This window comes from Hydra vulgaris, chromosome 15, assembly GCF_038396675.1.
Source record: "Hydra vulgaris chromosome 15, alternate assembly HydraT2T_AEP".
NCBI classification, from domain to species: domain Eukaryota; kingdom Metazoa; phylum Cnidaria; class Hydrozoa; order Anthoathecata; family Hydridae; genus Hydra; species Hydra vulgaris.
Window position 1 is genome coordinate 49,113,711 of NC_088934.1, and position 16,112 is coordinate 49,129,822.

Consider the following 16,112-nt stretch of genomic DNA (forward strand, 5'->3'; position numbering starts at 1 on the left):
TTAATAACACCTATATAAAGGAATTGGTTTGAAATAAACACGTTTTAATATTTTAAGAGGGTACCTAGGATTATTCAAATCATATTTTTAATTATAGAGCTAAATAACTTTTCTCAAATGATTATGAAAAAGATAAGATGCAGTTTACAACAATAGTATTATTATTTATATTTGAATTAACTAAAATATTTTTTTTTTAAATCTGAGTATCTTTTTATATTATTTTATTTTTATTTTAAAATTTTTATAAGTAACTAACCTCTCTTGAACTTTACCCTTTATAAGATTATCTTTCCAAAAGTATTTTATACCGTCTGTTGTCTCTTTAACAATTGCCATTTGGAATAGAGGGAAAAAAAATTAGTCAATGGGTAATTTGATTATAGTTTATTATTAAATACATTGATAAGTAAACATTTGGTTTACGACTCTAACGAGAAGAGTTATGACTCTGTTGACTATCGATTACATTTACGGCACTATCGACTACGACTACGACTATCAGAGATGTTAACAAGGCCAAAAGTAGCAAAGCCAAGGCCACACGTTACAAAGCCAAGACAAAGGCCGAAAGTTTCAAGGCCAAGGACAAGATTTTTAAGGCCAAGGCCTACGCAATTATTTTTGCCTTACGTTAAGGCCAATTATTACCAAAACTGTTATTAGCAAGTGCTGTGACAATAAAACCATATTTTGTAAAAATAGACCAAGGTTATGCGCAGAATTCAACAAAATCAATAAGAAAATATATATATTTTTTTAAGGCCAACAGTTTCAAGGCCAAGGCCTCAATTTTTGGCTCAAGGGCAGGCTTTAAGGACTAACAACTCTGACGACTACCAAATACGTTTACGGCATTGTTTAAAAGTTGGTATTAAGATTTCCGACATATTCGAAAAAGTAATTTTTTATAATTTTTACAAAAAAGATAATATTAGATATCTTTTGCAAAATAAAATTAAATTATGTTGATTTAAAAACTATAAAATTATTAAACATACTTTAAAAAAAAATTATAATATGAAAGAAATGCACTGTCGGATGTTATACCGTAAAATTACCAAGTTCGGTTACTTAAGCTTCGAACATTCGTATCTCAGGCATAAATAAAGATTTTTTCAATTTTTTTTTGGGGGGAAAGGGGAAGAATACACCCTCCTTCCTGGATCCGTCACTAGGTATTACCGATAACCAAAACACTTTCTGGCAAAAAAGCACTACTTGGCTTTAAATGTTTATCTAGTATAAGTGCGAAGCGTTGCATAAACTGGCATAAGTGCGAATTGGTATAAGTACAATGTAGTTACAAAAACTGGAATAAGTTTCGAATTGGTACAAGTGTGAACTTGGATAAATGCACCATAAGAATTTGCAAACGTGAAAATGAAAAAGAAAGTGCAAACTGGCATAAATTCAAACTGGCATAAGTGCAAAGCAGTTGCAAAAACTTTTTTTTTGCCGCACTCATGCTTTTGGTAAATATAGGTCCTACTTTATCATCAAATATAGAAACTATTCATATACTTTGATTCGTACTTAACCTAAACCAACATTAACTTTATGTCTAATTGTAAACTCACTGAAAAAGAATTATTAGACACTGTCTCTGTGTTAAAGCCAAATAAAAGTTTAGGTGATGATATTAGGTGAAGATTTAATGCTATAAGTAGCAACGTCATTATCAAATCAAAAAAATAAATTACAATTCCATTATTATACATTTTTAATTTATCTTTAAAACAAGGTATTTTTTCAGATAAACTGAAAATTGCAAAAGCCGTTCTAATTTTAAAAACCAATTTTTCTTGTTTTTTCTTAAATATTAGAGACAATATTCTTTTTTAAATGTAAATAATTTTTTTCACAAAAAAAAAAGCAGATTTAAATCTGGCCATTCTAGTGATTATGCACCAATTCACCAAAATATATTTGAAGCGATTTATGAAGGCAAGTATTCCTAAGTATTTTTAATGATTTAAGTAAAGCTTTTGACACAGTTAATCACCAAATCTCTCTATTCAAGCTCAAAAGTTGCAGTATAATAGATACTAATTTTTCCTGTTTTAAGAATTATTTGACTAATAGTAAGCAGTACATATTATACGGCCGCACAAGTAGTTCTTCATTGCTTAAGTCTTTGAATACAGGGACAAGAATACTTTTTATTGCTAATGTCAAGCTTAGCTTGGATTTATATGTTTTATGTCCACTTATATGGTCACGTTGCCATTTACACCAGCTGGCAATAGTTCGTGGGCAAAATTGATGACGTATACTCATGTCTTTAATATCAGAGTTGTGAAAAAGTACTGCCCATACAGCCTTTTTCATTAAATTTTGTCTAATAGCCATTCCAAAATAATTTTGTAAAAGTTTAAGTGCTTTATCGGTTAACCTCCCTTTTCCTGCTACTGGGTTTCCATCACACAACTTTTTTCCACGTAGACGTTGACGCAGTGCGCGACCACGACTTCCTATCTTTTTTTGGATGTGCCCAATACATTCTGTTTTTTTGATCTCTATATCTTTGTATGGACATGAAGCTGAATACGATGAGGTATCACCATCACCCAAATAACTAGTATATTGTAACTTTTATTTTTTGACAAACCGATGGAAAATAGTAATTGCACCTGCACCTTTCATAGCACCAGATGATCTTTGATGATTTGCAAGACATTTATGGTATGCTTTCCCAGTAGGCACGCAACGTTTTATTCACGTTTCAATCACGTGTATTTTAGGTGACTTCGTCCAGGTTACTATTTTACGTGAAAGTTACGTGAAAGTTACGTGCCAAAATATCGCGTCTAACGGAACTTTTTTTATTCTTAATAAAAACCTGTGATAAGAAATATAAAATTATATTTTTTATTATTTTATTTATTTTTTTAAAGTATAGTTTTTGTATTCATTATATTAGTTATAATTATTTTACTTTTATGATGATATAATTAATTTTTATTGTAGTTTAATCATAATTAAAAAAAAAAAATTGGTCTATATAATATCTTATAACGCAATGCATTTAAAACAAAACAAAACTAAATAGTCCAATATATTTTAAGTTGTAATATCTAATATCCAAATTGCATCAAATTAACTTAAATAAATTAGTACCAAGCGTCCCTATTTGCCACACAAATAAGATTAAACTCAAATACAAGGTATGCTTTTTTTCTACTTTATGATATAATATTTTAGACTGGCGAATTTGTCCATTTTGCTTACTTATTTTAGTACAAAATAAGTTATGTTATAACGAATTTAATATCAAATTAAGTAAGCTACATGGACAAATTATAAGTTCTAGCAGAACTTATTCTTGATTCTTGAGCAATAATAATGTCTGTAGAACTTCTGCATACATTATTGCTCAAGAGTCGATTAGATAAAAACCAAAAATAGATTTTCTTCTATTATTTGGTTTTTATCAACAAGGTTATAGAATTTATCCAAGATAATATCAATAAACAAATGTGTTATGTTATTTATTATTGATATATGTATATATTATTATTATATACTTTATCTTTTTGTAATATATGACATCTTGATCTTGTGCTTTACTTGTTAAAAAAGGTTAATACTTATTTTTTTCATTTTTTTATATTATCTAAATATTATACGATTAATATATATATTTGAATTGTATTTATGAAATTATTATTGTATATAATATATGACTTTTATTGCTAATGTTATTATGTACAATATAAAACAGGTTATTAATGCGGATTTGTTCAATGTTTTCCCAACAAAAAGATGATTATGAAGATATTGTATTTGAAACTGCATTATACTTATCTTTCAATGTTGACAACCTTCCAATATGTAAATCAAGTTTATCTCAAATATAGCATTGCTTTTTTTTAAATTGTTTCATGATTTAGATCAAAGAAATAGCAACACCAGAAAATCTTGTTGCCAAAACAGTTGGCAACTTACCATGTAAGATTTGTGTTAAAAGTATGTGATTTAAGATAATTATTTAATAATCATATTATTATTTAACTTTTTATATGTTTCTTTTTAGCTAAAGTTTGATGCATATGCATCAAACTTTATCTAATGAATAAGTCTATATTTTTTCCAATAAAAGCTATAGACACCAAATTTAGCTAAAAAGAAACAAATAAAAACTTAAATAATAATATGATTATTAAATAATTATCTTAAAATTAATAATAATATTTAAATTTGATAATAAATAAGTTATTATAACTTATTTAATATTAAATTTATTAAACTACATGACAAATGATAAGTTCTGTATAAAATATTGTTGACTAGGAAGATCCAATGGTGTTGTTATGTTATTGCCTAGGAATATCATTCTGTAGTAAGACACAATAACCTTTTAACTTTTAAAGTTTGAGAAAATTCACTTTTCCCTTTCTTCGTCTTTTTTTGTGATCGCACCCTGTAGCAAGAATTTAATTTAGTTCATATCTTGTTGGAGAATGCAGCTTGATTCTGAGTTGAATTTTCAGCACTCGGTATTTATTGGTGACCTAATTTGACAATACTTTATTATACATACTTTTAGTTTTATACTTAATATATTATATATAATTAGGGGTAGATGAGGCTCCTTAGACGTGGTGAATGTTTCCACAGCAAAAGGAGCCTCAAGATCTCACCATGGGTAGGAAAATCATGATATAAAATCCCCACTATAATGTTGTGTGGTTATGTGGTAACTATTACATTTTTAAAAATTGTTATAATTTTTCTGTGTGCATTCTAAAATTACATTTAATGTTCAAAACTTTGTAGATTACTCATTTAAAGCAACTTCGTGGGCAGTCACCTTTGCATCTAGTGAGTTAATGTATGAACAAGTTAATGCAGAAACAAGTGCAAATTTAAGAAGATGGAAAACAAAGAAAACAAATTATTTAATCAGATGTTATCACATAAGGTGAGTGCAGGTCTTTTTCTAATCACGCATATCAGTTATTAACTTTATATATAGATATATATTTATCTATAGACTTATATTTATTATTTTGTACTTCTTTTTTTTAAACAACTAGAAAATCTTGTTCCAAAATGGTTGGCAACTTACCAAGTAAGATTTGTTTTAAAAGTTTGTGATTTAAGATAATTATTAAATAATCATATTATTATTTAAGATTTTATTCGTTTCTTTTCAGCTAAATCTGATTCATTAGATAAAGTTTGATGCGTACTCTTATAGGAGAAAATATCGACTGATTTGTTAGATTATGTTTGAAGCGTGTTTTATGGGAGAATATATCGACTGGTTCGTTAAATTAAGTTTGAAGTACGCTCTTTGTGGATCGAAGCGTGCTCTTCGTAAGTTGCAGATCTATGACTTTGTACTTATTACTTATTGGATATAAGGAGTATATTTTAACAAAAGTGCAGCTTTTATTACAAATTCAAAATGTTTATGTCAAGAACTAATATACTGACTAATAAAACCATGTAATTTAATACGTATTAATTATTTCCTCGACGATGAGTTTTTTTTCTTTACACGAATCCAAACACTTCGTTTTTATAAAGCATAGTTATTGCTTAAATATTACGTGCCAAAATTAACGTAAAAAGCACGTCTTTTAGACAGTTCATGGGGACCAAAAAGTCACCTAAATATCACGTGCCAAAAGTAACGTGAAAAACACGTCCATAAATCACGTGAATTGGTCATTTCATGGGGACCAAAAAGTCACCTAAATGTCACGTGCCAAAATAACGTGAAATTCACGTTTTTGTCACGTCGCTGTGCCTACTGGGTTCCAATCCTCATATTCTGGAGTTCTTTTTTTGCTTTTCCAAAGAATACATCCTTTACAATGTTTTGACAACACAACAGCATCTATACATTTGCCTGTTAAAGTAGATATGGCTGTGACAACACCATTAAATGATGAGTGACCTCTTTTTTGCCACGTTCCGTCAACTGAAACCTGACATTGAATTGTATCATCATGTGAAGCATTATTATTAATCAAGTTTCTAGTTTCTAATGCTGCTTTGTTAGTAACCTGTTGAGCAACAGTTTCATAAGCATTGTATAATTTTTTGTTAATTTTATCATATGCACCGTAGGTAATTGAAGGAATGTTCATTAGTTGGTGGTATAGTTTCGTTGGTTCATAATCTTCACCTATTTCTCTAAAAGCTAATACAGAAAGAATATTTATTTCATAGCTACCTCTTCCTACAGAATTGTTAAAAAGATTTGAAATAGGTCTGGAAGTTTGAAATGAATGACACCAATCACAGGAAGTACAGCAAAGTTCCAAAGTCAAACAAAGTCCCATTCTTTTATTATAGGTACGTTGACTGATTTTTTTAAATTATTCAAATACTAGAATGTTATATATAATTAGAAAGCTCTCAAATACAGTATTTCAAAGGTGAAAAAATTACGAAAATCGGACAATTCTATAAAAAGCTATGACGTTTTTAGTAGCAAATTTTCGATTTATGGATTTCTTGATAAAACTGTGGTCAAAAAAAATTTTTTTTTTACATAAATTGTTATAACGTTGTCAATTCTTATTCAAAAATTCAGGTTTTTATATTTTATATTCAGGTTTCGGGCAGCAGGATGGAGGGGGCAGCGTATGCTGTCCCCTCCCCCCTGCTGCCTGAAACCTGAAAATAAAAATTTAATAACAATTTCACTAAAAATGTTAAAATACTTTCTTAAAAAATTAGAATAAAAAACTAATTTACCACATTACAAGATGCGTTTGAATATCCATTTTGTCCTTTAAAGGGACCGATTACCCACTCTAACCTTAACAAAAAACACACAAAAACAATAAGTATTTTGAAATAAAAAATGTAATTAAGTTTTGTCTTGGCTTTTAGTGAATGATTTAATTCTTCAATTCCATTAATGAATAAAATTAAATCATTTTTAACAATAGACACCACGTGAAGGTAAGCCAGAGCCGTCTATCAAAAAAAATTTGCAAGCCATAAAACTTGCTGTACCATACTTGCAAGCTACAAAACTTGCTGTACCATATTTACAAACAACAAAACTTGCGGTACTCATTTTGCAAGCCATAAAACTTGCTGTACCATATTTGCAAGCTACTAAACTTGCGGTACTCATTTTGCAAGCCATAAAACTTGCTGTAACATATTTACAAGCTACAAAGCTTGCGGTTCCTCTTTAATAGTAAGGGAGAAATATCTCTTATATTGACGTGTCAAAACAACCTTCATCGGTTGTAAACAGAAACATTTTACTGTTCCAGTGGTCAGATAATGTAGAAAATCAGCATAGTGTTTCATAAAAATGAAACAAGTATGAAAAAGAATGTGCAAACGGTTTCCATGATACCGTGGAATAATACCTTGAGGTAGTTTTTTATTGTGTAAAAAATTTACAAAACCTTGTGGATCACCTTTGCCATCCTTAAACCTTATTTTGTTCATGGCTAACACAATTTTGACAGCCATACAATCAATTTTGACAGCCATACAATCAATTTTGACAGCCATACAATCATATCCAAACAATTTGCAAAGTTCAAGTTCTAGAGATTTCAAAACTTCGCGACATGAAATGGCAATTGTGTCTACAGGGTGCAAATGGAAGTTGAACTCATTTAAATTCTCCCCCATGTATTACAAATTTTGATAATAGTAAGATGGTTAACTGAGACTCTGTCAGACATTGTGTCGGAAATATTTGATATAATTGAACTACGACATTCATTAAAGGGAAGCGAGTGAAAATCTGAAAAAATAAAAGCTAAATGATCAACTGCTCTACATATATGGCTTTCATAATCAACAGCTGTTCCACTGGGTAACTGGTCCAGAGCAATGGCCTGACAGTTGTTTTCAGATATGAGATAAACAGTGTTGATATGAATACCCTCTTGTGTTGTCTTGTGTGTTGCATCAAATCCAAGAATAAGATGAGAATTACTCATAGCCCAATCTGCTACTTGCAGTTCTGCTATACTGCCAAGCTCACGAGCCATTTGCTCAATAGTTGAACGATGAGGAATATCAGTAAAGTTAATTCCCAAATATTGCCCTGTTATGGCATGTTATTAGCAAATGTTCCAACAGGAATATTACCTGTTGGAACATTTGCAAACAACATGCCATAAATTATCATTCTCAATTGTAATGGGTAACTTTTATCATCTTCTGACATAATAACATTTTGAATTTGGCCCTCTTTTATTTGGAACATATCGTTTTCTAATTGAGCGATAAACTTTTTGCTTGCCTCACTATCAGTACTATGTTTTAGTTTTATCTGCATTAAGTTTTGTTTTTCTTTTACTTTTGGTGCCTTTGATTTTTCTTTAAGATTGCGAATTAACCTACTGTAATGATATGTTTTAGTTTGTTTTTTTAGTTCTCTAACTTCCATCGTCAAATCTTTTATAATATCTTCTTTTCTTTTGATGCTTTGCCTGAATACTTTTAACTTATATGGCATGCTATTATATTTTGATTTAATTTTTGTCATTTTTTTCCTGTGTTCTCTGGTCGAGCTTGCTAACTGAAAAGATAAATATGATAACCTTTTAAGGAGTTTTTCTTTCCTAGGGGTTACTTCGTCTCTAGATGTATGCTTTCTTGTTTCATTTTCTAAGAATTTTACAGGCAAGAAGGGTTCACTGTTGACTAGAGGTAAAATTGCTATATCTTCATTTAGTGACAGAACAGAAGACCCTGAAACAGTTGTCAATGAAGTACTTCTTTCAAAAGAGTACAATTGAAGAGTTGATATATTTTAATTTTAATTAAATTTCTTGAAAAGTAATGTACTAACATATTATAAATTGTTAACAATTGATAATACAAAATGAAAATAAAATTTTTTAAAAGAATATACTTACAAAATATCATACATACCTAATACAAAAAAGTACTTGTTTAACTATGGTCCAATTAATATTTAAATCTGAATAATGCAAATCAATTTTTTAGGAACTGATTTACAGTCCTAAAAAATTGATTTGCATTAGTCAGGTTTATATATGTTTCTAAGCCCAATTATTTTAAGATAAATTAATATAGTAAATGATGAATAATGGATACGCATATTAACAAGTAATATTATTTAGACATACCACTTGATGCAGAAGACGATGAAACTAAGGTAAAAAAAGTTTTAAAAAAGAAAAATATAGCAATTAATAAAAAAAGGCATACACAAATAGAAAGTCAAAATTTGCAAACTTACCAATCGTACCAGATGAAGATGGTCCTAAGTTTAAAAAGTTGTAATAAAAAACAAATATTGCAATTGATGAAAAATGCATACACATATTAGAAAGTAAAGTATTTAAAATATACAAATTGTAGCAGATGAGGATCTTTCTGAGGTTAAAAAGTTTTAATAGAAAATAAACATTGCAACTGTTGAGAAATGCATACACATATTAAAAAGTAATAGTTTTTAAACTTACCACTTGTTGCAGTTAAAGTTGGAACTAAGGTTAAAAGATTGTTATAAAAAATAAATGTTGCATTTGATAAGGAATGCATAACAGGTTTTTAGAACTTACCAGCTGTACCAGATGAAGATGGTTCTAAAGTTAAAAAAGGAGTAAGACACCGCAAAAAAAAAATAAGTTTAGCATTAAGTATATTCACAGAACAAAAACTACTGGTTGTCAAAATTACTAACTATAGAAAGTGATAAAAGGAGAGTTAAACAAAATATGAGTTAAACCTAGACACACATGTTTAAACTTTTGTTACTATGATTCATAACAAAAGTTATAATATACAAACTTACCAACGGTAGACCTTGTCGATTCAACTAAAGGTAACAAAATAATTGTACAATAAAAAATAACACCTTGTAATTGCCAAAAGTAAGTTCAAAAAATAACAACTAAAAAATTAAAATATAAAGATTATATGTATATAAACAAGAAGCTAACATTAAAAATGGGTATATACTTATGTAAACAATAAACATGTATAAATTAGTATACATCAAGAAAAAGGTAGAGACAATAATAATTATATCATATATTTAAAAAAACTTTAGAAACATTAAGTTAATGCAAAAATGTTATGGGAACTATACTTACGAAACCTCAAGAAATCTATAATGATAGTGCTAGGATCTAAACAAGAAGCAAATATTAGACATGTTTGTTTAATTATTTAAATAATATTTAAAGGATGAAGTTGTATACAACGGGAAAATAATAAAAGAAGTTGAGTGTAATTTTTATATTATTTTTAAACTAAACACTAAAAAACATGTTTGTTAAGAATAAATCAAAATAAATTCGATTTGCAGACTTCTATAGAAATTAAAAAAAAAGAAGCAAATTATACAAATCATAAAATAATTTATTTTTAACAAAGTATTTGTTAATAGACAAATAAATATTATTAATACTTATTTGTGTATTAACAAATTTTTATACTTATATGGTGTTTTAATGAACCTGTGAAATGATACTTTTATCTATCAATAAAATCAAAACAGTTTTAATCTAATAGTATTAGTTTAAAACTGTATTATTAAAAATGTATTAATAATACCTTAATCTTTTTATACTTAAAATTATCTTACCAAGATAAACAAAAAGAGTAAAATTTTTACATTTAATTTATTGTTTTAAAAATAGTTAGCAATAATATAATTATGAAAAAAATTTGCTTACTATCTCTTAAAGAATCTATATATTTTCGTAACTCTTTTTTTCCATTTTTACTGTTAACTAAATTATTAGTTAATATGCAGGAAAAAAAAAAGTTTTTCTAAGAACTGGCCCCCTATCCGTCCCCGTCTTTTTATAGTTCGCTGTTACCGAAAAAAAATTCATAAAAACAGAAATTAGGTACCAAAAGTGCTGCACTTAGTTATATATCTGCTCCCATTTTTTTTTGGCTGAAATTTGGCAGATAAAAAGAAAATACATGTAGAAAGTAGAAAAAATAATAAAAACAGCGGACTCAACATTTCTTTGATACGAAATTAATGTGAGAACATCGAGTAAATTTTCATGGAAAATTGTCAGCAAAAAAATTCATAAAAAAGTTAGGCAACCATATTTAAAAATAATATAAGAATCAAGCTTGACCTTTCTTCTTTCAAAAAATATCCTATGTTTCTAAAAAGAAATACCTCAAAAAAAGAAATACCTCAAGAAATACCTCAAAAAAACGTTTGCCTAAGGCTACCTAAAAAAAGTGGTATTTATAGAATAACACATAGTAAACTATCTGCTCCCATTTTTTTTGTTGAAAATTGGCATGTGCTTAGAAAATGCCTGTAGAAAGTTAAATCAGTAATAAAAAAAGCGGGCTCAACATTTCTTTTTCTATAAACTAATGTGAGAACATATACTATATTTTCAGGACCATAAAAAACCATGAAAAATTAGTATCCATACATTAAAAGCCACATAAAAATCAAGGTTAACCCTTCTTCTTTTAGAAAAATATCTAGGTTTATATATGTTTCTAAAAGAAAAAAAAAGAAAAAATGTTTGTCTGACGCTACCTAAAAAAAAGTGAAAAAAATGTGGAACAAAATTTTAGCACAAAAATCGGCTCCGTAAAACGCGATTTCCGCGTACCTTTTTTATTAGGACGATTTTGTATAAAAATTGAAGAAAAGCAACTCGGACATTTCATAACTTCGAGAATCATTAAATGAAGTAACTCAAAGTTCATTATAAAGTTGAAATCATTATAAACAAGTTCTGGATTTTTCCTTGCAATAATTTTTTTTGCACTGGCTATTGTTGTAAAAAAATTTGGCTCTTGTGGTATAACTGTGCTCTGGCATTGAATTTTTTGTGCTTTGTCGTAACGCTTAATGCCTTGGTAATGTCTTTTTTTCCTTCTAGCATAGGATCTGACCATTTTAAGGCTAATAAGTTAACAGAACCTAAGTCTTTTATTCAGAACAAATATTTTTTTAATCAGTCAGAATATTAACTATTCAACAAATTAAGCAGCATTTAGCGATTTTATTTACAATTTATTTTGAGAAAGTAATAATGTAAAACCACTATAAAAACTTATTTAAGCTTATGACTTATTAATTACAGAACAAACTAGAAATTACCCAGTTGTGTTTATGGATGTTTTGCGTTGCTAAGGCTGTTGCTATGGAACTTTTTTTTCAAAAGTTACTTTTTCTCAATATCAAAAAAAAAAATTGCTAACTAACTTTATATATTATTAATCTACAATAAATTGTCTATCAAATGAGCTAAATATCAAAAATTTCATTTTTTTAAAGATTTTGAGAAAATATTTGGTGTTGTACCACCTTAAAGAATAAAGAAAAATTTAAAGTTGTTGTTATTAGATAATATTTATATATTAGTTTGCATAAGAGCGAAGGCGGGCTTGCTTTAAAAACGTTTGTATCCTGCCTTATTAAAACTATCTAAATGTTGTTTATGTATTTCTTAATTTCAAACTAGATTAAAAAGAGGTTTGTTATAATTGTAGTAACGTTACATAACAATAATTTTTATAATTTACTTCAGTGATATGTCTTTAAAAAGGAAATTCTCTAGTGCGGAAGGAAAGCGTCTAAAACAAAAATTAGAAGCGGTAGATACAAACCGCCCTATTACTTCTTTTAATGCATATTTTGCTATGCATTTTTAGTGGTTTTGACAATACTTCTACTAGTCGCGACGTTAGAATTATTTTGTTCTATCTCCACTTTTTTTAAAACTTGAGTTATTAATAGTGCTGTGTACCTCAGAATATTTTTCTACTCTATAGTAGCCTAAGTTATAAGTAAAAAAGTTGCGGAGAAAGCTATATATGTTATAAAAAAAAAAAATTTATGCCGTCTCCTAAAGTCTTTATTTTTTTAAATCGTTTTATCTAAAAACTCAAAAATGTGGAGATAATTATCTTATTAGAATAACATAATTCTAATAAGATAATTAAGATTTCATACTATATAAAACTTGCTTTTTAAAACGAAGCTTTGTTTACGTTTCTTATTTTCTTTAACTTTCCGCATCACGTGCGAATTTAAAAAAATTATACTTGAAGGTAAAATTTTACTTAATAACGTAAGAAACATTTTTATATATTAAATTTTTGCAAAAACCTTAAATGAAATTACGAAAAATTACGTGAAAAAATTAGTACTACCAATCCGTTAAGTAACTTAACTATAGCATAAAATACTATTATGTTTATGTTATCGTATTATACGTATATATACAACGTGCCCATTACACAGAACCTTAGATACACAGAATTCCCAAATAAACGTTTGAATCTCTTTATGTTTAAAGTTTATTGCCTTTTTACTTGAATTGAGTTTTAATATGAGTGATACAGCTGCGAATACTGGATACTTGACACTTAAAAGTAAATTTATGTAATCCATAATAATATTGCTCTATACATAAGAGTGTTGGTATAACTACAGTATCTTGAAAATCTTATTTTTGAGGCAGATTACTTGCGCCCCTTCTATCAACCCCCCTCCCCCCATCCTACCCAGTTTAAATAAGTTGTTTACGGCCATTTAACTTCTCAATTGCTAACAAGGACCTAAGCTGTGGAACACACTACTAAATAATGAATTGAAAACTGATTCTTCTCTAATGCAATTTAAAATAATAGTTAAGCATTTTCTGGTGGTTAATGTGGTAATTGTAAATGGTGGTAAATAAAAATGAATTATAATTCTTATAAAAGTCTTTTTCAATTAATAAACAATAATAATAAGCAATTAACTTATTAATTTCTGTTATTCAATAATATATTCATTTTTTATTTTAAACGATAGTTTCATTGTAAAATTTTATTAATCGAACTTATACTTGAATGTATTTTTATAGCTTTCTATTTACTCACTGACGAGTCCGCATTTTTTTTTTGTGGAGGCCAAAACTTCACAGCGCTTTTTGAAGCAATTCTTTTGATCGTACAGCCCTGAAATTTTACCAATAATCTTTTGCCGACTAACAATAGCTATATTTGTTACATTTGATTCAATAAGTATTTTAGATTTACGATGCCCCACCTCCCCGTTGGTTAGATCTGGAACTCCGAAAAAAATATCGGAAACCGAGAGGGCATCAAAAAGTGTTAAGTATCAATATAAATTTAATTAAAATTTTTACAAATATTCCACTTGTTAATTTCAGACAAATAAAAATGCGTCCAAAAAAGAACAAATACATCAACCGAGAAGAAGACCCAACCAACATTTAAATTAATAAAAAAAAAAAATATGCTCCAAATATTTTTGTTAATTATTATATACAGAACTCAAAATAAATTTTTATTGAATATTAATCATAATCAATAAGTGTGATAATTCAATTTTATCAAGACTAAAAAGTAGAAAATAAAATAGCTATTTTTAAAAAGTTTTTTTTATTTATTTTATTTAGTTTATACTTTTTTAGTTTTAAAGTTTGTTTGTAAAGCTTCTAAAGAAAATATGATTGTATGATTTATAATTTATCTTGAAAATAGTAGAGGAGAGGGGGGCAGCTTTAAACACTTTACAAACTTTTTTTTATAAATTATTATTTTAATTATTCCAACCACTTTTTTTCTTCTGAAGTTAAAACAATGATTAAGGAACAAAACTGCAGTGTTTTAATAAATTCTGAGCTTAAAGTTAAGTCAGAAGTCCTATTTCTTTAACACGCGTGAAAATGTTCAAAACTGCCCCAACCTGAGGTAGCTCTGAACACACCTGGGGCAGCTTTGAATTATCTCTGGCAGATGGAAATAACTAGAAATTACTTTTTTTTTTTTAAATAGAGCATTGATTTACTTTTAAATTTCATTAAGTTTAGGTTTCAAATAGTAAAAATATTTTTTTTTATACAATCTAATCTCATAATCACTCAAGAGAGTTGATCAACAAAAGTTATATAAAGCTATTTAAGCTGTAAATAGAAGCAGCTTAAAAAAAATTTAAGAAAACCCAGTTATACTAGTAAATGGTAATGGATAGAGTTTAAGTTTTTATTAGTAACAATAGATAAAACAAGGGTTATGTAAATATATATTTAAGCATCCTCTGATCTAATTAAAATCTTACACTTCAAAGATTTTTTATTTAATAAATTTTCTTGATTTAAATAAGTAATTATTTCAAATTTTTCTTGCAAACATAGCATACATTTTTTGGAAATGTTATTATAAGCAGGGGCAGATTTTAGAATAGACCATTGTAAATTAAAATTTTTATTTCTTTCTTTTAAATCCCAAATATATTTTGACAGCATAGTCTCTTTTGAATATTCTTGGTGTTTAAACGATTGTTTGTGGTTGGCATAACGTTTTTTCCATTCCCCCTCAGTTAAGCCAATATATTGTTTTTCAGGGTTATTTTGTGAGGAAACAATGCACTTGTAAATTACATTTTTCGAAAGGCATTTTCCATTTAGAGGGCAATCTTTTTTTGTTCACAATTACAATAATCAGTGTGTTTTTTTTTTTATATGTTCATTTTTATTATTTAACGCGTAGTTGTGGCCTTTTATAATTCTTTCTAAATTTTTTGTACAACTATAACTTACTTTAATGGTATTTCTGTTAAAAATCTTATGTAATTTATTAGAGGGAGGAAAATGTTTGTCTACTAATTTTAGAAAAACTTTACCTATATTTGTTGAAACATTTTTGCTGTAGGGTAAAGGAAGGTATGTTCGTGATATATGTAATTTCGTGATATTTCGCTCGGCATTTGTAGCGAACATACCTATTAGTCAAAAACATCGAAATTGCGTCAAATGGTACCCCGGGGTACTACTGTCGATTCACAAATAGTCGTTGGGTGCGTGTGATACGTCAATTGTTTACTATCAGTTTGTACATTCTTTAGCATTATTTAACGTGCGTTCAGCACATTTGTTTGGAGTACTTGTCCAACATTTTTATTTCCAGACTTATGTTTTAAGGTAAGTAAATTATTTTTATTAAATATTAAACTAGAAAAGATGCTTGATTTAATGGTAAAACTTTTGTTTTTTTATTAACTTCCTATAACTTATGATTCCTTATCGCAGTTACACATTTTCTTAACGTTTTCACCTCAAATGAATTTACATTTTTAATCATGTTTCTTTTATTAAATATAATGACATTAAAAATTGTTTTAAGCACGATATAACTATATA

At 27.9% G+C, this 16,112-nt stretch overlaps 1 protein-coding gene and 1 long non-coding RNA gene across 4 annotated transcripts in view; one reads left to right on the top strand and one right to left on the bottom strand.

The window, feature by feature from the left end:
• The window catches only part of LOC101237034 (protein FAN), a 109,429-nt gene extending 108,902 nt beyond the window's left edge, over positions 1 to 527 (bottom strand). Inside the window, exon 1 of one of the 2 annotated variants that reach the window (XM_065820028.1) lies at positions 260 to 527. In XM_065820028.1, the coding sequence (XP_065676100.1) occupies positions 260 to 339 (80 nt within the window). In that variant the 5' untranslated portion in view covers positions 340 to 527. The remainder of the gene's footprint in view (positions 1 to 259) is intronic. The other variant, XM_065820027.1, reaches the window with a different exon arrangement.
• A 2,170-nt stretch (positions 528 to 2,697) lies between these two features.
• LOC136091660 (uncharacterized) lies at positions 2,698 to 5,485 on the top strand. 2 transcript variants are annotated; one of them, XR_010644166.1, is made up of 5 exons: positions 2,698 to 3,167; positions 3,894 to 3,951; positions 4,780 to 4,924; positions 5,040 to 5,074; positions 5,160 to 5,485. It is a non-coding gene; the product is annotated as an uncharacterized LOC136091660 (long non-coding RNA). The 2 variants fall into 2 exon arrangements; XR_010644165.1 differs by lacking the exon at positions 2,698 to 3,167 and having other exon boundaries at positions 3,178 to 3,951.
• Positions 5,486 to 16,112: the final 10,627 nt, after the last annotated feature.